The sequence below is a fragment of the Paroedura picta genome, chromosome 7 (genome assembly GCF_049243985.1).
Source record: "Paroedura picta isolate Pp20150507F chromosome 7, Ppicta_v3.0, whole genome shotgun sequence".
Classification (NCBI taxonomy): domain Eukaryota; kingdom Metazoa; phylum Chordata; class Lepidosauria; order Squamata; family Gekkonidae; genus Paroedura; species Paroedura picta.
Window position 1 is genome coordinate 63,234,735 of NC_135375.1, and position 23,275 is coordinate 63,258,009.

At 40.2% G+C, this 23,275-nt stretch overlaps 1 protein-coding gene across 2 annotated transcripts; it reads left to right on the forward strand.

Annotated features, from left to right (window-relative positions):
• The first annotated feature begins 5,264 nt into the window (after positions 1-5,264).
• On the forward strand, positions 5,265-19,835 carry HSD17B3 (hydroxysteroid 17-beta dehydrogenase 3). Of its 2 annotated transcripts, none has more exons than XM_077344560.1 (11): positions 5,265-5,912; positions 7,632-7,678; positions 8,983-9,058; positions 9,399-9,506; positions 10,471-10,538; positions 11,325-11,360; positions 15,089-15,123; positions 15,524-15,605; positions 16,928-16,993; positions 17,243-17,392; positions 18,679-19,835. In XM_077344560.1, exons 1-11 carry the CDS (start codon positions 5,759-5,761, stop codon positions 18,745-18,747), a joined length of 891 nt encoding a protein of 296 aa, XP_077200675.1. In that variant the 5' UTR covers positions 5,265-5,758; the 3' UTR covers positions 18,748-19,835. The 2 variants fall into 2 exon arrangements, with proteins under 2 accessions (XP_077200675.1, XP_077200674.1); XM_077344559.1 differs by having other exon boundaries at positions 5,269-5,912; positions 18,675-19,835.
• Positions 19,836-23,275: the final 3,440 nt, after the last annotated feature.

A 23,275-nucleotide genomic window follows, 5' to 3' on the forward strand; every position in this document is an offset into this window, starting at 1 on the left:
GTTAATATTGTTTAGTGTAAGATATGGAGCAAGGAAAGTCTTGTGCTCTGGGCAAGGATGAGGTAAGAGTGAACAGATGACAGATGTAATCTCTGGCATTCAGTGTAGTAGCTGTCATCAGTGGAAAATACTTTAAATGTGTAGTGTGGCTCCCTTGGTCTTGGAAGACCTAGTTGGGTACTGACCCCGTAGCTTCTCCTATACACATCTTGTCATTTGGGCTTTTGCTGTAGGTTAGATTCTGAAGAGCACAGTATGCTCATGCATAAGTACTTCCTTCTGCATGGGAATTCTCACATGTCTTTATGGGTTTTTAAATCTCAAAATGCATAAAACAATTCACCTGTCTTCTTTCAGTGTAGGCCATAGTGCAAAGTGATTGCCAACAGTTTACGATTCACTTATAGGCTGTGGTCTAGTTCTCACCTTTCTCTGGTGTTATCCCTTCTTGGAAGCAAGGGCCTCAATATATCCTGGAATATACGTTAGTAAGAATAAAATTACTGACATACAAAACTACCATAGATCTACTTCATCCATATCTAGTTTCAATACAATATATTTTAAAATATTTATGTACTAGAGAATTCAGTGATGAAAGCCAATGTGTACAAACTGATGTGATAGCCTGGTGGGTAGCCCTGTTTGTCTGAAGCAGTAGATCAAAGTGAGTTGGGTAGCACCTCTAAGACCAATAAAGTCTTTTTTTCACAGTGTTAGCTTTCATGTGTATGCACATTTCCTCAGTTACATTGAAATGGGAATTACAAGTCCACATATATAGGCTGAGAGTAAGTAATAAATTAGAACACAGAATAAGCATATTTAACAGACTTCAATAACCTTATAGGAATAACAAGCTAAGTTTATAAGGTTATCATTTGTTTGGGTTCAACTCTGGGGGAAAAACATCATGAAGGAAATAAATATGTCAGAATTGGCGACTAATGGACAGATGCATCCCTAATTGTGGAATGCCTAAGCTTCATCCAAGTTTCCTTCATATTTTCTCCCTGCAGTGTGAAGTTTATTACCTGAAAGTATTTACAACATTTCTAAAATGTGGTCTATGGCTAGGAACCAATTATTAAGTGCATCTGAGGATCTCGGAATGACCAGTGGTTTTTGCTTGTTTGTTTTTAGTTTCTGCTGCCTCTTTATTTGCCTCTTTATTTGCCTCTTTATTTGCCTAAAGAGGCAATAAAGTTGCCTCTTTATTAGAAGTTTGCCATTTATTAATTTAAACCATTTACAGGTGTGTTTGTCTCCCAGGCATCTGAGATGAAAAGTGAGTAAGATTAAGAACCGTATAAATGATAAAAGTTTAAAAACATTATATGATTAAAAGAGGTGGCAGAAACTTTATAAATGGCATGCATATAAGACTTCTCTTCTGGAAGGCTGTTCCCCAGGGCTGGAGTAGCTACAGAGAAAGCTTGTAGGTAGGCAGCAATAAAAGGTACCCTTGCAAGATCATGTGCTGGGGGGATGGGATTGCTGTTTAATATGTCTTCTTAGATAGTTGCTAAACCAGCTGTCCCATTATTTGGATCCTGATAAGGTGACCAGATTAATCAAGAACCCCCCCCCCCCCCCCCACACACACACACACCAGTCAATGGTGTCCCGCTTTACCAATGTTAAAATCTGGTCATCTTAGATTCTGACCTATAAAAAATTGTGAGCCTGTGATGAATTTTATGAAGGCAAGACAACCAAAGATCTCTCTGCACTTTATTATCTCTTTGCACCAGAGAGAGACTGATGCTTATGAGAAAGGAGAGTCTGCATTTGCTTTTTCCTACCTCTAAAGAGTTAGACAGAGGGAATTTGATTGGGGTGGATTAGTATAAAAGTGATGGCTGAACCATCAGCTGAAGTTTCCCTCTGCAGCTTGCTAATGCATGTATCACCATCATCAAATACAAAGAAAGTATCACCACACTGAGACAACGAGAGGCAATCTGAAACTGAAAGGCAATAATACTACAGAAATCAAAAGGAACACATCTTGGTGAAAGATCAGGGGGCAGGGGAACGGCTGGACATAGCTTAACATATAACTTCTTTTTTAAAAGGGGACATATAACAATACTTACGTCTGCATTCTCAGAAGATACTAATTCATGCCATTTTTTAAGAAGTGTTTTATTAAATATTCTCAGCTTGGCTCAGTTCACATAATTCTGCAAATAAAAGATGATGCTGTGACAAATGGTAGGTTCTGTGAATTATTTGGAACTTCACTATTGCAGTAATTCTGGTGAAAAGCAACAGAGAGGCTCCCAAGGTCTCCTCTGGAGGGGGAGGATTGCCACATCCTGATTGAAAAACTCGTAGAGGTTTGGGGATGGAGACCTTAGTGGGGTACAATGCCATAGAGCAGGGGTAGTCAAACTGCGGCCCTCCAGATGTCCATGGACTACAATTCCCAGAAGCCCCTGCCAGCATTTGCTGGCAGCAGCTTGTGGGAATTGTAGTCCTTGGACATCTGGAGGGCCGCAGTTTGACTACCCCTGCCATAGAGTTCTCCTATCAAAGCAGCCATTTTCTCCAGGGGAACTGTAGTCTGGAAAGGAGCTGCAACTCTGGGAGATCCCCAGGTCACACCTCAAAGCTGGCATCCCTGCTTAAATGCTTTAGCATATTTTTCATACAGTTTTGCACTGGGAATTATTTTAAAAGGCATTGAAAGCAAAACAACCAAATATAATGTCCCTGTACAGATCTATGATGTGGCCTCACGTGCAGCTCTGGTCACTGTATCTCAAAATGACATTGCAGGGCAACCAGGATGATTAGGGGGTTAGGAGACCTTTCCTTATAAGGAAAGGCTGAAAAATCTGGAGCAAAGATTATTAGGGCAAGGGGATATGATAGAGGGCTATAAATTATGTGCAGGGTAGAAAGGTTGAATAAACAGAACTTTTTCTCCCTCTCACAGTTTCCTCATCCAATGAAGTTGATGGGCAATAGATTCAGGGTGCTCTAAAAGGAAATAATGAGTGATTAGAATGCAGGATTCCTGACTTCATAGCCTACACTAGGAAGTCTGGCAGGAGGGGGGGGGAAATAATGAAACCTGCAAAAGAGTTTATTCTAACAACAATGTACATAAGGGCCCTGCTGGATCAGACCAGTGGTCCATCTAGTCCAGCATTCTTTCTCTCTCTGACAGTAGCCAATTCCTCTGGAGGGCCAACAGCAGGGCACAGAGGCTGAGATATTCCTCCAAGATTGTCTCTTGGCACTGTGGTTCTGAGAGTTACTTTCTCAAAATGTGGAGGTTCCCTTTAGTCACTGTAGTTATCACCCCCCCCCCCCTAGACCTGTCTTCCATGAATTGTGGCAATCACTATCTCTTTCATCAGTGAAGTCCACATTCTTTGCTTGGTTTAAAGCGCTGCATATATGTTGTGGGTGGATCTCATAACTGCCCCATGCCTCATTTCCTCAACTGAAATTTTGGTTGAAAGTATTTACATGAGTATTTACTCTTTGCATGAGTGTGATGACAGACAGAAGAAGAGTTGGTTCTTATATGCCACTTTTCTCTATCTCAAAGTCTCAAAGTGGCTTCCAGTCACCTTCCCTTTCCTCTCCCCACAACAGACACTCTGTGAGGTAGGTGAGGCTGAGAGAGCCCTGATACCACTGCTCAGTCAGAACAGCTTTATCAGTGCTGTGGGGAGCCCAAGGTCACCCAGCTGGCTGCATGTGGAGGAGGAGTGGGGAATAAAACCCAGCTTGCCAGATTAGAAGTCTGCTCTCCTAACCACTACACCAAACTGTAAGTGAATGCCTGGACATTTCTATTTGGGGGTCATGATTATTAAAGTGATCTACTTTTTAGGTATTCTCCTTACACGTGCACAGTCATTTAAATCAGTGGTCCCCAACCTTTTTATCACCGGGGACCACTCAACGCCTTTTACTGAGGCCCGGTGGGGGCGGGGGTAGTTTACTCCTCTACTCTTAACCACTGCCCTAACGCTCTCTGATCGCTATGGTAATGTTTAAACATCCCTTCAAAATAAGATACAGACACGCCACAACAATGAAGTGTGTTGTAAAGGGCTGGGGGGGATGAAGTAAAGGGCCGGGGGTGGAGGAGAAGGCGTCCTTCGGGGCCCACCTCCAATCAGTCGAAGGATCACATGTGGTCAGCGGCCCACAGGTTGGGGATCGCTAATTTAAATTACTTACAGGGGAATTTTTTTAAAACTACACTTCCCATGATGTGGTATGGAAATAAATGTGTGCACATTATATCAATTTGGACAGTTCACTTGCCCTTCCCATCAATGACCATTGTTGGGCAGTCAGATAAAACAGAAGAAGATGCCTCAGATCTGTAAGCCACAAACTGTAAATATTTACATACTTTAAGAATGTGGCGAACCATTTATGGGGATGGAAAGAAACCACTGGAAAGCAGATTCAGGTCAGTAACCATGTTGGTTACTGAAGCAGCAGAACAAATTTAGAGTCCAGTGGCACCTTTAAGACCAACAAATTTTTACTCAGGGTATGAGCTTTCATGTGCATGCACACTTCCTCAGATATGATATCATGAAATGGAAGTTACTTCCATACCATCATCTCAGAAGCTAAGCAGAGTTGACCCTGGTTAGTATTTGGATGGAAGACCTCCAAGTGTTTAGAACACTAAGGATCATGATGGGGAGGCAGGAAATGGCAAACCAACTCCATACGTCCCTTGCCTACCTACCAGACGATCCTTCTTGGCACACACATACACAATACATAATGCATCCCAGGGTACAAACTTTCATGAGCTCGCTTCATCAGGTACACCACAAAGACCAGTTTATGCCCTGGAAAATGTAGCTGGTCTCTATGGTGCTACTAGATCTGCATTTTTCTCTACTACTACAGGCTACCAAGACTATTCACCTGAAACCTTTGTTCAAGCTGCTTTCTGTTCTCTTAAAATAATTGTCTCCATTGTCAGTGGAGTTATATCAGTTCCATCTTATACTATACATTTGCTTTCCAGAAAACTGATGGTATTTGCTGTTTCTAGCAGAGGTGGCAGCCTAAAACTGGAGTCTGTGGGATGACTTACAATGGACCTACATGGAGATGAGTTCCACCTTAGGAGGCCCCAGCCTCCATAGGCACTGAATACTTACCTCTACCTTCTTATAAAGAATTTTGTATCCAAAGAGAATCTGCCTGCATACAGAGGAGAAAACCGCAGCCAGTTAACGTAAACGTTGTCTACCACACAGACAACAGCCAATTCAGCAGTGTCAATGATATTATCCTATTCTGTCAATGAATTCTCTAAGCATTGGCTGGAAATATTCTTACATTTTGTTTCAGGTCCAGTGCTGATTCAGGGAACCAGTAGGGACCAAACATTCACAAACAAGCAAAAAATCCTATCCATGCTAAAAGCAGGTGCTTGCCAGGAAAAAAACCCTTCATAGACATTTAAACAAATCCAATTTTTAATTTTTATCTCATGTCATTTTTTGAAGAATGATGACATATTTGTCTGCTTAGCTTTAGATGTTTTGGCTTGGGTTGGTTGGATCCTGTAGTTTACATATCTGGGTTGAGAAAGTTATTCTGTAATAACTTCCATGGGGGTGGGGGGAATACCCCACGTGATTCAAGGGCTTTGATTAGACACACTGTTTGCTCTCTTTTTTGCCAGAACTCAGAGTAGCAGCCCATAAGAAAAGAGAAAGTAGCAATATCTTGTCCACGCTTGCGGTATTGGTTTGTCATGGAAGAACTCCAGAATTGGCTCTTCACTTTCATAGGGGCTGTCAGTTGTTTGGTTTGTCTGGTGAACTGTATTTGGTTTTTGAAATATTTCTTTCCACGTACATGGAGTCCAGTGCCTCAGTCTTTTTTTCAGGCAATGGGAGAATGGGCAGGTAAACAAACTTTCCTCACATTTCTGTTGTGGAGGTTGGCTAAGACATTACTAGTCTATCAGTCAATGCTCATTTCCTCTTCTGTTGCAAAGCATGTAAAATTTTTCTCTCACTTGTATGTGTTTTTCTTTTAAACCAGATTGTGTGACAAGGCTATACAGTATTTAAAATGGAAAATAAATTTGAACAGGCATGATAGTGGGCTACTGTTTTTGAATGTAATATCAAATCTAATATGATATGAACTTCTCCATCTTTCAGAAACGAACATTACTTTTGTTGATATGCTTTAGTTCTAGTAATGTATTGAAAATGCAGGAGAAATTTGCTATTATGAAAAGCCTCTGTTCATTGGATACAGATTTCTGGCACTTATGGAACTTAACTGTCCTGAGCACTGTTATATTAGAGAAGATATTCGACCTTCTGCCATTCTCTGCTCCTAAAACACACTATAGTCCTATAGTTTGAATTCATTAATGTGGTATCATTTTAATTTGCTCCAAAGGACATGTTTCTCTTTATTTGTCTTCTAAAAATTCTTCCAGCTCCCTTAACACAGCACAAATGTTCCAGAAAGCTTTAACTGCTTCCATGGCCTTTAAGGTGCAATGGCCCTCTCCTTTCTGCTGGTCCATTAAGTCCCTTTCTGCAATTCAGAAATCTTATTTTAGGCATGTGTAGAACTTGCATTTTTTCCATTCTATCTCTTAGCTCTTCCCCTCTCTTCAGACTACATCCAAAATCCTTCAAGTTTAAAAAGTGGGTTATTAAGCCATTTTTTACAAGATTGTGGGTTCAATTTTAAGAGATTGGCAATGCAATCCTAAGCAGTTATACATTTCCAGGATTGCCCACTTAATGCATAGACATGGCTGAGGCGTAATCAGTTCAGATTTCAGTTTAAAATGGGTCTTCTAAAAGTCAGATGAACACAAACTGAAATGAAAAACAAATTAAAAATACAATACGATTATAAATTGTTCTTATTTTATAGCACCTCATCAAAGCCAGCGTGGTGCCGTGGTTAAAGAGCAGCAGACTGCAATCTGGAGAACTGGGTTTGATTCTCCACTCCTCCACATGCAGCCAGCTGGGTGAACTTAGAGTAGTCACAGTTCTCTAAGACCTCTTATCACAGAGCAGTTTTCTTAAAGCTCTCTCGACCCTATCTACTTCAAAGGGTATCTGTTGTGAGAAGAGGAAGGGAAAAGTGTTTGTAAACTAGTTTGGGACTCCTTCTGGTAGTTTAAAGTAGAGTATAAAAAAACATCTATCTTCATAGATAGATAGATAGATAGATAGATAGATAGATAGATAGATAGATAGATAGATAGATAGATAGATAGATAGATAGATAGATAGATAGATTCATTTCCTTACCTGAAAGTAGATCTCACAAAGGACAAATACTTATTTGAGAATAAATTCATTGGTGTCTATAGAGCTGTGCTGTAATATATTTTCCTCTTTCTGTCTACTGGGTTAGTTGTTATCGTTGTTGTTGTTATTACTATAATAATAATAAATCAAATGTATAGCCTGTCCTCCTCTGAAGACTCAAGGCGGGTTCATGAATAATTGAAAGTGAATTATTTAATGTTAGTTTTACCCCAAATTATATATTGTGTAGCTTTTCAAAACACTCTGAATACTCAGGATCCAAAAAAATCCTGAACAATTGCAAGGAAAAAACAAAGCTGCCTTTTCCTCCTTTAGTGATCACAGGAGCAGGGGATGGGATTGGAAAAGCCTATTCTTTTGAGGTAAGATAACCATATATGCAATGCATGTGGAAATAATATACTATTTATCATCTGTGTAGTGCTTCAAAGTGTATAGAGGGCTTTTTAATTTTTTCTGAAAACATCTCAGTACAATGTTGTTGTTGTTGTTGTTAGGTGCGAAGTCATGTCCAACCCATCGTGACCCCATGGACAATGATCCTCCAGGCTTTCCTGTCCTTTACCATTCCCCGAAGTCCATTTAAGTTTGCACCGACTGCTTCAGTGACTCCATCCAGCCACCTCATTCTCTGTCGTCCCCTTCTTCTTTTGCCCTCAATCGCTCCCAGCATTAGGCTCTTCTCCAGGGAGTCCTTCCTTCTCATGAGGTGGCCAAAGTATTTCAGTTTCATCTTCAAGATCTGGCTTTCTAAGGAGCAGTCTGGGCTGATCTCCTCTAGGACTGACCGGTTTGTTCGCCTTGCAGTCCAAGGGACTCGCAAGAGTCTTCTCCAGCACCAGAGTTCAAAAGCCTCAATTCTTTGACACTCGGCCTTCCTAATGGTCCAACTTTCACAGCCATACATTGCAACTGGGAAGACCATAGCCTTGACTAGACACACTTTTGTTGGCAGGGTGCTCAGTACAATAGCCCATTGTTATTGGCTCCATCTTGCAAATATGGGCACTGAGGCACAGACAGCATATGCCCACAGCCATTTAATAAGGTGACCTCTAACATGAAAGGCACACAGATGATCATGCCTGTTGATCATGCCATCCAGGACAGGGGTATCTTCTGCAAAGCACCTGCTTCTGGCAGTCTGTCTCTTAATGAATGAGGCAATCGTGCCCCAACTTACAGGCATGGCAATCATGGAATTTTAGTCTGGTAGTATAGTCTACCATGGAATCGTCCATCATGATTTTTAGCTTAAGACATTTCCCTGGAAGACTTAAGAGATGCTTCCAGTGAAGAGACACTTATATGGAAGCAACTTTTTAACATGGGCATGCTATAGAAGAATTCACTAGAATAACAGAGGAGGGAGCAGAACGCAATACCCAAGACCTAGAGACCTTCATCAGGATTTCCCAGCTCTTGCCACTAGGAGTCAGAATTTCCCAGCTGCTTCAATCTCATATTGTCTAGCCAATTTCAACTGTGCTTTACAAATTTAGAACAAATACAGAAACAAGTTAGTCCTGCAAGTTGGTCAATTTCTTTTAGTGATTAGGAGTTTATATGAAAATGTCTTTAACTCAGCTGTCTGCAAACTTTATTTATTTATTGTTATAGTTCTATGTATTTTTCAATGTCATCTGTTTGAAACTTGGTTTTCTAGCTGGCCAACCGGGGATTAAATACTGTTCTGATCGGCAGAACACTTGAAAAGTTGAAAAAGGTAGCCTCTGAAATTGGTAAGCCTTTTAAAAACATGTGGTATCTTTATTTAAGGCCTCTATCAAAGGCTCTGACACTATTTTCATTGAGACATAATGTGAGGGCATATAACAGATATTCCCAAATATGTCCCACTGTATGCTTATAGATGCATGTCTGAAATGTTATTCCCTCTATGTATACCTTTTTATTTGTATTTTTAAATATTATTTAGTTGCTGGACTTTGAGGGTTTTTTCTCCTTGCAACAAGGCAAACTTGTCTTCCATACAAAATGTGTGCTCGCTAGAATTCAGTGCAAAAACTCCTGCAGTGGTGCAGTGGCATACATGTACTGTTTTTCTTTCTCCAAACACAGAGAAAGCCACAGGAAGAAATGTGAAAATTATACAAGCTGATTTCACTAAAAATGACATATATTATGATATTGAAGAACGACTTCAAGGTTTAGAAATTGGAATTTTGGGTAAGTTATTCAAGAACACTTTTCAGAGGTGTCTTTTAGATAGCAATGACAAACGTCTCTTTGCATATAATTTTTGAAATTACTGTAATTTATCAGGAAGCCATAACTGTGAATTATTTTATATGTGCAAAATACTCTAGGCAGATGTAAGCAGTGAAAGGCATTTTAAAATTCCATGTCTGATTAAAAGCAGTTCACACCAATGCTTTGAACTAGGGAAATCTCAAGGACTTCTTGTTCTCAAATAAATTCAGAAAGCTCAAATTTGGATTAACAAAACATAAATCATTTAGTTTACTCTGTAACAGACAATGCTGCCAGACAATGCCTTGATGCCTACAGCCATAGACTACTTTAAAGGGGGATTAGATAGATTCATGGAAGATAGGTATATCAGTGGCTATTAGCCATGGTGTCTACATTCCAGGTAGTCAACCCCTCAGTCCCAGTGGCAGGAGGCAACATTAAGAGAAGGCCTCAGCCTTTATGCTCTGCTGTTGGCTACTGCGTGAGACAGGATGCTGGAGTAGATGGATCAGTAGTCTGATCCATCAGGGTTCTTCTTATGTTCTTAATGGCAGATTACAGATACTGAATTAAAAACTCAGATGCTTGAACTCAAACAGTTGACTGAATGAGTCCTCAGTTTTATGAACTATTAAATCAATCCACAAATCAATCCAAGACCTAAACGTTTAGCTTACCCCAAAAATTAACTCATTTTGGTCAACAGTTGGACCATGGTAGAAACATGCCAAGGACTTTGAGGGAGGTCCATTATCCACACAAATCACTGAGGGAAATTGCCTCAACTCAAGTTTGTTGACTTTGTGTTTCATCAAACAGAATTTCATCATGATTCTTGACTGATCTGAAGCTAGACCTGTCTGATGTAAAATAAACAGCCTGGTTTTAAGTAGTTATATCATCTAATTGTGATACTGATTGTGTTTCCTTTTATTAGTTAACAATGTTGGAATGCTTCATAACACCTATCCTTGTTGTTTCCTTGATGGGTCTAAGAAAGATGAGGTAAAGATTGATATATAATAGTATACTACACTTCCCTTTCATATGAAATACCTACCTAAATAAGTAAGAGTCCAGCCATTTTCTAAACAACCTGTTAAAATTAGGTACACAATCCATAGCTTTCTGATTAAGTTTCACTTGATTATTTATTTATTGTACAGTGTGCATGTAGTGTAGCCACAATTGTGGGATTGTCAGGAATCCAGGCAAGAGGCATGTGAAGATGGTTTGCCATTGCCTGCCTCTGCATCGTCACACTAGGCAGCCTTTCTCAAATTTTTTACCATTGAGAAGCCCCTGAAACATTCTTCAGGCTTTGAGAAACCCCAGAAGTGAGGCGATCATTCATAGCTGTGTACATGCACACCCAGGGCCCTTTCCCTTCTCACCCCCTCCAGGCCCACCCATCACTGGCCATTTTGGAAGCAGTGAGTGGGCCAACATGATCATATATGATCATATAACCCAATAAATGTTTAACAATTTTTAAAAATATATAAAAAACTCCCACCCATTCGGGAAACCCTTCCAGGGCCATCAAGAAACCCCAGGGTTTCACAAAATTCTGGTTGAGAAAGCTTGTTCTAAGGCCTAAACACTTATTGGAGCTGGACTGTTACAGCCTGCCTAATGGTAGGGCAGCTCCATCAGTATTTACCTTTGTCCGTCTGCTTACATACCACAGACTGCATTGCAACACATTCTCCTACATCATCATCAAGCTTACATGAAGCAGAATCTTGGCTTCACTATGTATGCAACCCTTCTGCTTTTTATTCATAACAGGATCTCATCAACTGTAATATGATTTCAGTCTCTAAGGTATGTACCACACACAAAAACGATATTTGAAAATGAAGATATTCCTTGTGTTTGAAGAACAACAAAGTTTTATTCAAGGTATATGATAGCTTACACCTTGAATAAAGCGTTCTTTGTGTTAAAGGTGCCACAAACACAAACTTTGTTCTGCTGCTTCAGCCCAGTACAGCTACCTTGTTACCCTAAAGGTAGCCCATAATGGAAGGGTGCCTCACACACAGAGTCCATGACTGGACTCTGAGCAGGTTGGTACACACAGAAACCAGCCTGGCAGAGACTGACTATGGAATCAGTTGGTCCCCTTAAGAAACCTAGGAAGCCAGGCCAGGTCTTCATCTTGTTTGGGCTTCACTAGATTTCTTCCCTTGCCTAGAAAAGCCAGGCCATCTGGTCTGAGCTGGACTAGACCCTTATCTTACATTTCCGCCTTGCCCAACTAACTGAGCTAAATGTGCATGTTATCTAAATCACCCCCCCCCCCAGCCAAAGACCATTAGACGATCTACAGGAAAGGAACATCCCTTCCAGGTACTAACTGCAACTTCTTTTGTCTCTCTTGCCAAGTGTAATTTCTGCCTAGCAGCATTTCTTATCCCCAAATGTCTTCCCCCAGTCCTTCCTGATAAAACAAAGACAGGGCCGTTAGCGACACATTACACCTAGCCAAGGTATTGTTCCACTTGATGAGATTACTCCATACCTCCCACTCTAGTGACTTCACAGTTCAAACTCACCTATCAGGTACTCATATTATCAGAGACCAATCATCAATCACGGACCTCCTAGTGGGCAGTCCCTGGGGCTGGCCCGGGAATTTCAAACATTATATCAAGCCTTGCGGACACTGTGCGTATGTGTGTGTTGCTGTTCCCTCCACACCCGGCGTCCTGTCCACCCCCAGATGTCGTCAACCCTGTGTCTTGGCTGCTTGGATCCAAGAAAGGTGGAGTATCTTGAACTTGTCTCCCTGTAGAACTTAGTGTAACTTGTCCCCCTGTAGAACTTAGTGTATGTATGTATTTGCTTCTGTATGTGTTTTGAGTGTATCCCAATATTTTCCCCAAATAAATCCCCTGAGTGTAAGCTTAATTGTCTTCTTCATTTAAGAAGGGTTTCTTCCAGAGAAAGGACCCTGTAAAAATTGGTAGTTAAAGATCCTGTGTTACCCCCGCCTCTTGCTATATTCATAATTTCCCAGCAATTTGGGTAACAGCCTGCTTAAATCTACTTTGTGGGTCTGAAGTATTCCACAAACAAAGCATTCCAAGAGAAAGACATTTTTCCTAACAAAAAAAGTCTGTCTGATCATAGCTAATTTATATATAAATAAAAAGTATCTTGGAGGACATATTAAAGTCACACTAAATTTTATAACAGTGGAACAGAACTTTCCTTCCTCTCCCACTACAGCAAAATCATCTTCACAAAGTTATCTCCTAGGGCAGGGGTAGTCAACCTGTGGTCCTCCAGATGTCCATGGACTACAATTCCCATGAGCCCCTGCCAGAGTTTGCTGGCAGGGTCTCATGGGAATTGTAGTCCATGGACATCTGGAGGACCACAGGTTGACTACCCCTGTCCTAGGGGATACAGGACCATTGGAAAGAATGTTGGGGGGAGTGGATCTGCAATGGGAAGGAGGAAACTGGTGAACATTGCCAATTAGAATATGTTTGGGATAGCAGGTTAACTTGAATTGATACAGCATAATTTGAAGTTCATCGCATCCACAGCCAGTATCTCTTTAAACATGACACAGAGGGTCTTTATAATCTCTTTGAGCTACTACAGGACATTAGGATGTTTGCCTAACTAAACTCTGGTTCACACTGAGTCACAAAAGGACTCTTGGAAGTCTTAAGAATGTAGAATTTTCCAAATGCCAGGTTTATCTAAACAGATTCTGACAGCTGCTGGTTTAAATGATATTAAATTCTGCTCACAAAGAAACAATAGAGATAGAAATGTAAAATGATTTGACTGTAACTTGTTACTTCTACATGTGTATTTTGGTTTGAGAGTTTTTAAAATCAGTATTCTTTATAAATGCAAATACTTTATTTAATGTGCTTTCCCTCAGTTCTTCAACAAATGTTCATCTTCCATTTCTTCTTCCACATAATGTTCTCAGAGAAACATGGATTTTGAGGTAGTTTTTCTCTCCTCAATCATTCCTGGCTACCAGCTCTTGTCCATTTTCTTAGATGCACCATGTGGTGAAATGATATCACATGTAACATCAATAAAATTTACAACTTTGAGCCAAAAAAATGAGTAAATCTTCATGCTGCTGGGGGTCAGGGTCTAACTTACAATAGCATTCCCAAGTAGGAGAAAAGTTGTCAGAACAAGTTTCTCTAACTATCATTTACTCAGGAATTTTCCTGGATGGAAGAACTGATATGTTAATGGTATGATCCAGTGTGACCTAATAGTCAGGATCTTGGGCCTTGGGCCTAAGGAGACCCAAGTCCAAATCTCCACCCAGCCATGAAGCTCACTGTGTGCAGGGCCAGCTCTCTAATGAGGCAACCTGAAGCAGCTAGCACAGGCAACTACTTGCCTGCCTATTTTCTTTCTCATAAAAGTTCAACGGCCATTTCTGGTTGTTCTGACAACATGAAGTAGAGAGGCAGAAATCTCATCAGAGTTCAGGAAATCCTATAGGATGTGGGTGGTTTACTGCGTTAATTTTCAAGGAAGAAGAAATGCAGGGATAGGATTGCTGACTGGCCTGGAGAAAAATGTTTTGACCTTTTATCAGATGAGATGTTATTTACCAGGTGATGTTATTTGACTCCATTCCACAAAAAGCTTCAACTGTCGATTTTCACACATTAACCCTCTACCGCAGTGGTCCCCAACCCCCGGTCCGGGGACCGGGACCGGTCCGTAGATCAGTCGGTACTGGGCCGCAGTTCCTCCTCGTCCTCCTCACCTTTGGTGCTCTCCAACGGCCACCATGGCTGGGGCTCCCCCTTGGTGTGGCACTGCACAGCTGCTGCTGGCAGTGCCTTCCAGTGGGCAGTGGGAAGTCAAGGGCACTGGTGGGAAAGCAAGTGGAACCAGCGGGAAAGCAAGGGGCTCAGGCAGCGATGTCCCTCAGCAAAAAACTACCCCCCTGGGCCTCAATAAAATTGTCAAGCGTTGACCGGTCCCCGATGATAAAAAGGTTGGAGACCACTGCTCTACAGGGATAGGACTTTTGTATTCAGGCTTGTTGGCAACTGTCGGTAAGAAGGGTTATCTTCTTGGGTTTCTCAGGTGGAGGCCAGAGCAATAGTGAGAAACAGGAATAAGGGTATGATGGCAAAGCTTTGAGACATCTTTGACAGGGTAGCTTTGGGATGGTCATATTTTGCTTAGCCTAACCCACCTGGTAATGACAGAAAATGCTACATAAAGGAAGTGCAGGAAAAGAGGAAGTCTGAGGAAGCCATTTTACTACATTTTTCTTCCAATTAAGTGTACCAACTTATAAGCTTGAGAAACTCCCCTGGCAGGCATGCTTGGGAATAGCTCTCAGGTATTGCTGACCTCTTCTTCTAACTGTTCAGCAGGGTCAAAGCCCAACTGACCAATCTCACTACCCAGCCATCTTTATTTGCATTGGAACAACTTCACAATGGCAACGGAATGCTTTGAATAAGTAGCCATTTTTGTTCGACACCTTGTCTCTAAACATGTACATTGTTACAAGTTCAAATATGCTTTTTTCCTTTTTTTAGATGACACAGATAATTATGAAACAGATGGTATCAAGGTAAAACTCTTGCTTGAAGTGAAATCTAGATTTTCTGAAAGAAGCTTTCCAACTTTGATAATTTATTAGTAGAGAAAATGCTTCTCTTCCTGAAGGAGGAAGTGGGCAGGAGCCCAACATAAACAAAGGAATTCTCATAGCATGTACTTGGGGTTTTTCCTTTGTAACCTCACCAGTGACCACTTGATATCACTACTGAGTGCACAGGTACAGCCCAGGTACTCAGCCTACAAGGCTGACTTCGCCAATTACTTGCTGATTGCAATTCCAGCATTACTCTGGAACCCCTGAGCATAGGGAAAAATAGGTATGTCCAAACTCCCTTTTCAGTGCAAATAATATCATGCCAAGATAGCTTGCTCTAAATATATATATATATATATATATACTTTTTTTCTAGGCAAAAGGGACTTATTCTGAACATTGCTTCTGCTGTGGGCACTTTTCCTTGTCCATTATATACTATCTATTCTGCTTCTAAAGTAAGTATTTCAAATTATATTTTATTTTATTGGTTGTATGACACAGTAAACTGATGGTTATTTCTCTCTATATATACACTGATATGGACTAGAAATTAGTGTGTGTGTTTATGTGTTTGTGTGTGTGAGAAAAAGCTGAAGTTTCCGTCCTGTCAGTTTGGATGGGGAGCATACTATGTGGGAATGGGAAGATTTAGTTCCCCCTCCCATGTTGTTTATCTGACCAAAAATGTCCCTGTTAGGGACATTTATAAGTACCTCATCAGTACATGTAGAGCCCTCAGTTGAGAAAATAACACCTACTGGGCCCATTTTAAGTCAGGAAATGTGGTACAGTGAGAAACTGTAACTGCTTTCTCCTCATGAACCACTGTCCTCAGTGAGCTGAGCTTGTATACCTGTTAAATAAATTACCAGTGGTGAACTACCAGAAGACATCAGTCATAAGGCCATGTAGGGGAACATATGGACATTGTAATGTCTGAATTGGCTTGCATAGAAAGGTCTTGTGATGGAACCAGACATGACTCAAGGTAACAAGTTACCTTGTTATAACTTTCATGTGTGACAATATAAATCCAATTTGTTGCTATGTTTGTTCTTGTAACACTTCCACCTCAGCATCTGTCAAACTGCCATCAAAAACTGGGGGAAAGTCATTTTCTCAAAAGGGAACCACTCTTCATAAGACTCCCTCTGAAAAGGTTGGGGGGGGGGGCTTTTCCTCATCAGTTGCCACCACATCCTGGTTACCCTGTCCCCCTTTCAACAAAGAAGAATCAAACATGGATCTTTGATAATTTTGACTACAGACAAGAAGGATGCAAATGGGTGTATGTCTAAAGAGGAGAAAAGATGCTATGATAGCTTTAGAGGAAAGGATAATATATTGTTTTCAGCTTCACGGGAAGCAGAGAGTTACTTTTAATGGCTTGGAGAGTGATTAGTTCATTTCTAAGTGACCTTCTGCTAATCTTTGATCTACTCATCTTCAGTTGACGGGTTGTCTCTGCAATCCTTGATCTAAAGCAAACATCTGTACCTGTTCATTTGTATTAACTTAATTAAGTGAAATTAACAACATTCTTACATGCACTATTCTTGCATCCCTGCTAAGAAGAATATCCAGGAATAAAATTGTCAAATGAGATAATGTCAAGAAGGAAAGACTCAAGAAATCCCAAATAATTTCAAGAGAGAAAGAATGAAGGAACTGGGAATGAAGTCTGATGTTGCAGTAATAAAGTCTGATGGCCATGTATATAAGAATACAAGAAATATAATTTTCTCCTTACACAATGTATTTTATTTTGTCAATTTAGGCTTTTGTATACACATTCTCCAAAGCTCTTGAAGTGGAATATAAAACAAAGGGAATTATTATACAGGTGATGTATTTCTGTCTGCCTTTGAAATAAACCTAAAATTTAAATCCTCTGAATAGAAATGAGCTATCTCAGATGTTTTCATTATCTTTATTCTTATCTCTTCATTATGTGAAGCTTTAATCTCTGTTGTTTACTGCTTATTAGTATATGCTCCTTCTTAACATGGTACAAACATCCTGTAGTTTATGAAGTTCTCAGAGATTTGCTTGTTTGATGGTGTTCTTAATGATGACGATGATCTCATTTCAGGTAGTGACTCCTTTTGGTGTATCTACTCCAATGACCAAGAACCCAAAGCCTAATCTAATCACAAAGTCAGCAAAAACATTTGTTAGAGAGTCCTTGGATTATGTCAGGCTCAGCGATGAAACATATGGATGCTTAGCTCATGAAATCTTGGTAATTCATTTGTAAAATTTCATCAAACGAAAAAGGCTTTCTAACAGCATCATTAAAGGACTCTAAATGTTCTTTGTTATAGTCTTAAACTATGTGTTCAGTTTCTTCTTAACTCTTTGTACTTGTATACATAGCCAAATTAACACCTAAAATTATTATAACCTTAGCTGTTATTGATATTAAGCCATAATGAGATCTTTATAAAGGTAAAGGTAAAGGTATCCCCTGTGTCTGAACCTTGGGGTGACACCCTCTAGCATTTTCTTGGCAGACTCAATACAGGGTGGTTTGCCATTCCCTTTACCGTTTCACCCTCCCAGCAAGCTGGGTACTCATTTTACCGACCTCGGAAGGATGGAAGGCTGAGTCAACCTTGAGCCGGCTGCTGGGATCGAACTCCCAGCCTCAAGATCAGAGCTTCAGACAGCATGTCAGCTGCCTTACCACTCTGCGCCACAAGAGATCTTTATAATGGTGGGATAAAAACTGCTTTGGCTACATCTGAATGCCAAAAATAGTGTAGTGTATTTATTTTTCTTACTTGGAATGAGAAAGATGCTCTCTCTTTAGAATTCTAATGCCACTTATTATACCTTCTTCTTGCAAACAAGAACAAGTCTTCCATGCTGAGAATTATCATTCAGACGTGAGCTGTGAAATAGAATTTGTCATTGCATCTGCAATTACATTCTTGGATAACAGTGAGTCCATTATGGAAGGGAAATCACTACAGTTGTTTCTCTTGCACTGTCTTCGCCCCATGTCAAGTTTAGTAGGAAACCTTTTTTCTGTTTTATCAGATGCCAATTAACTACAGAACCAATTGGCTAATATTGTGTCAGGCAACAAAGAATAGGATTGTGTGTAGCACTGATTGGCTGTCCATCAAGTCAGACTTGAAGCCCATCTTCTCCGAGTAGTTTTCAAAATTAAAACAAAATCCCAAATAAATATATAAAGAGATGATCATACCGATACTAGAGCAGGAGGTTACCCCCAAAAGCAAAGCAGACAGAAACAAAGGGGAAGGAGTGTGACCCAATGACTTTGACAGTTCAGCAGCAGAAGCTGGTAAACCAGAACTCATGCACCCAGGTATATTTGACTTTTAAGCCATCAAAGAGAGTTTTCAGAGAAATCCTATAAGTTTTGGTTGACTGTACAGCTGAAATATGTTATAACCTAAGGAGAACATATATGAATTTAACACTGGTAATATTTCTCATTGCTATAAAACCAATGCTATAAAACCATGTAATTAGGGATTTTGTTTCTTTTAAAGGCAGTCTTCCTGCATTTTGTCCCTTTGTGGGTCTTCCACACAAACAAAATACAAGAAACAATTCTACGCCTGAATCAAAAGTACCTGGAAAAGATGCAGAAGAATACCTGACCAAGCTTCCTTGTAGAGTATGTTGTTGCTTGATAGTCCGGCATGAATTATGCCCGCAATGAATATAATCTTGTTGAACCATTTTCAGTATGAGTATAAAGTCAGTGCCAGTCTTTTAAAAACTATTTTCAGCTTCAGTTTGGACTATAGGCTATCAACTTTTGCTTCTGCAACCCCTTCTGTAGACTGAGCTCACTGGTAGAACATATTTCAAAACAATGTAATAGTCAATATTACTCATTATTGTAATATTATTTGGAAGATTTATTTCCACTGATGATATAAGAACACTGTGGAAAATATAGCTCTGTGTGAACACAATGTGATGGCTATAGAGGTAAAGAGGTTTTGTGTTAATAGAAAGAATGCCCAAGTGGGACTCTCAGAAATTGTTTCCTTTTAGTGGGAAAGAGTTTAAGCCATAGATGCAAGGGCTAGTAGATATAGGCAAATGGAAGAATAGACATTTAAATATTAATTTTGGATGAGGGAACTGCAACAGGAGGACTAAGATGTGAAATGAGAACTAGGGAGATCTGATGTCAGCATGAGGGATCTGTTTATATTTATGAATTTCACTGGGGGGGAAATAATTTGTTTTTAAAGTCAGCTAGAAAGTTTTCTTTCTTTCTCTTTTTTCCCCATCAAGTCACAGCTGACTTACAGCAACGCCTCTGCGTTTTCAAGGGAAGAGCCAGTCAGAGGTGGTTTGCAATTGTTTGGCTCCATGTCACAACCCTGGTATTCCTAATATCTCATCCATACACTAGCCAGGGCCAACCCTGCTTAGCTTCATGGATCTGTCAACATCAGGCTAGCCTTGGCTATCCAGGCCAGGCTAAAGTTTTCTACCCAAGGTTAATTTCTGTTTGAAACTTCACAGATTTATACTGAAACTTTGAAATGCAGGATTTGTAAGTAGTGCTGAGATGATTTGTACTGTTTTTAATCTGGCCTAGTTTGAGTAAATTGTGCAGTACATAATCCATACCATGTTTGCATTGTATTAAATGAATGCCTCTAGTATTAAACAGTAAATTAAAATAATAAGTATGCTTTATAATACTATGGTTGTTTTTGGTGTGCCTCTTTATCTTATTCTTTTAAAAACCAATCAACATAAATTCAGGATATACATAAATTGTGGGTTTGTGTGAGGCTTCGGCTGTCTGGTTGAAAATACATATTGTACAAATCCCATGTAGGTCTTGAATATGACCACATTCCATTATGTTGGCTGTGATAAGGTTTCAGCATGGAGATTGCCATTTCTCATCACTGCCTCTTTCCAATATGGTGCTCATTATTACATGTCAATAAATTTATCCCAGCTAGGGCAGTGATTCTCAGCTGGGGGGTTGGGACCCCTTTTGGGGTCAAATGACTCTTTCACAGGGGTCGTTGCAGGGTAAGCACCTGGGCCGTGAGTGTGCCATCCACACAACAGCCTTGCGGGGTAGATCAGGATACAGCGTTTGTCTGTCTGGAGCAGCGGAAAAGAGCAAGTTTGGCATGGTGGGACAAGAGGCAGAACTGAACTGAGAAACCCTGGGAAAAAACCAATTTATATACAACAAGAGGAACTATATTAAAGAGTTGTGGCATTAGGAAGGTTGAGAACCACTGAACTAGGGTAAATAGCAGTTTCCAGGGCCATTTCAGATCAGGACCATAGCATTAAGGAGAAGGCTGAGACACACCTACCTCATGTGTCATGGTCCAGATATTGGTTCACACAGAATATTTATACATTGTCCATCCCCAAGATAGGTCACTTAAGGAGAAAAGATACAGTGTAGATCACAATTGCATTTCACTACAATATAACACACTATCAGCCAAGGCTACATTTCCTGCCACACAACTCTCAGGTTGGCAACCACTTTCAGTGGTATAATCCAATCATATCTCATAGGTATTTTCTCAAGTGTTTTGATAATTGCAAAGAATGACTCAGTGCCTTATTTTTTAAAGGGATGAGAGCTTCAGATCTGTCTAAAGAAACAATTTATAGTGCTGTCCATTATTTTTAAGTGAACCATTGATCTTCTGTGGTGTAAACAGTCTAATCATGATTGTCAGAAAAGGCAGGACTCTTCTGTTCTCAAAGACCACCTGCAAGAGAAAGGATGTGATGTGTGCCTCCTCACCTGAGATATTGACTGTGATATTGCAGCCTTTCTTGGACAAGTCCCTAGGGGAGGCAAACTCTTGATTGAGTTGGTCTTGGAACTGAAATGAATTTTCAGGAAATGCCACAGTCCTTTTAAAAAATAACAAACGGGCCAAAGAGACAGGCCAAAAGCTGCCTCAAACTGTTAGACTTGAGACTTGTTTTTCATGCCCACTATGTTTGCAAAAGGACAAAAAATGAGCAATGTACAATTAACTGTTTCCACATTTATCTTAGTTCCTTATATCACTTGGGATATAAGAGAATGGGCTTGGGCACAGGACTTTTGGAAACTGAGACTGAGGGTCTAACCAGATGTGAATTTCCCCTGTGTTTTTACTACATCTGTATTTCACTAACATGTATCCCTCCATTTCATAGAAAGACAGTTCTAATATTCCCAGGGCAATTCTAAGCACCATTCTAAATTTATTTATTGAAGTCAAGAGGTGTAGGAGGCTGTAATTCTGCTCAGGATTGCACATTGTGCATTGGTTATGTGCCAAAGTCATGATAGCACTATGGCTGACTTCTATTAGAAGATACATTTATTTTAAAATATTTACATCTCTTCTCTTTCCTAGTCTAAGCACACCACATGACTAACAAAGGATAAAGTAAAACCATATGCAATAATTAGAGCCAACAAGCATACTGAAAACTGCTGAATAAATCTCAGTAAGACCAAATCAACAGATATAATCAACTGGGTAAGAGGAAATGGCAACTAAAGGCACAAAGGTTATGCTAAAGAGCACCCCTTTAATTGTCAGCTGAAGGTCATCAGAGAAAGAGTCCTTTAGAAGATCAGATCAATTATTTATTGCCCTGTAACTTCTTGTGGTGCAGATTGGTAAGGCAGCAGACATGCAGTCTGAAAGCTCTGCCCATGAGGCTGGGAGTTCAATCCCAGCAGCCGGCTCAAGGTTGACTCAGCCTTCCATCCTTCCGAGGTCAGTAAAATGAGTACCTAGCTTGCTGGGGGGTAAACAGTAATGACTGGGGAAGGCACTGGCAAACCACCCCGTATTGAGTCTGCCATGAAAACGCTAGAGGGCGTCACCCCAAGGGTCAGACATGACTTGGTGCTTGCACAGGGGATACCTTTACCTTTAACTTTAACTTCTACATGGAACCTAGAACCAGATTTCTTAGTAGATTACCCTGATGGCCCAAGGTATTCCAGATTCTGAGAAGGTAATTATTCTGTTGCCTGATAACAATCCATAGGGTCACACTGTTTGCTCTGGCTGCCAGACAGATAAAGTCTAAAGTGAGAGGTAATGGCTGATTTTGATATTCTGCTGTATGGATTCCAGTGTATGTGCTATTGTCTAATGACCTGCTTTTATTGCTTATGGCTGTTTTTTTGTACTTTGCAAAGGCACAGTACAGTAAACTCGATTCTAGTTTCTAGAGAAGGTCCTTATGGAGGGAGTTCCACAGACACCACTGTTACAAACATGAAAAGGAACTGTGGTCCAGTAGTAGAACATGCACCTGCTACTTTAAAAGCCCCAAGTACAATTCTAACATCTCCAATTAAAAATATCAGATAGCAGGTCCATGAAGAGAGGCTACTGGTACACAATACAGATCTTGATGAACCATTCATTTTACTCAGTAAGGTAGCTTCACATGTTCATGTCTTCATGTTCTTTAATGTGTGTAAAAATTAAGCAGTAGCAGCGATGAGGTTGAAGCTGTGATCCACTAACCTGCTAATTTTAATGGGAATGAGAACAATTTATGCAGTCTGCAATGTAGTAATGTATTTGCAATATGACATCACTTAATATGCATCTGTATGCTCATAATGATGAAGGGAAGGTGGCATGGTATAGCCCAGTCTTGGAAGCTACTTGGAAGGGAGACCACCAAGGAATGTTCTACAGAGGAAGGCAATGACAGACCACCTCTCCCTCTCACTTGCCTTGTAAGCTCCTTGCTGGGGCATCATAAATTGGCTGCAACTTGACAGTCCTTTACACACACACATGCTCATAATGACCGCATGCATGTAATGGCAAGTATGGATGTCTGAATACCACACCATCAGTTCAGTATTGCTACACTGGAGTATTACTACACTATGAATCAGCCTTTAAACACTTGAAATCCAAGTAGTTTGCTATTCTTCCATAAATTTTAACGCCTGTTGTTGGAAGGATACAGGCTCATGCATATGTTAGCAGGTGTGCATATTCCACATCACATTTAGTATTATTGTACTTGGGTTTTTGTAGACCTAGTCTTATTCAATTTAAATCCAAGATCTAGTACTTAAATATAATCTTACTGGAGTTTGAAGAGCTAT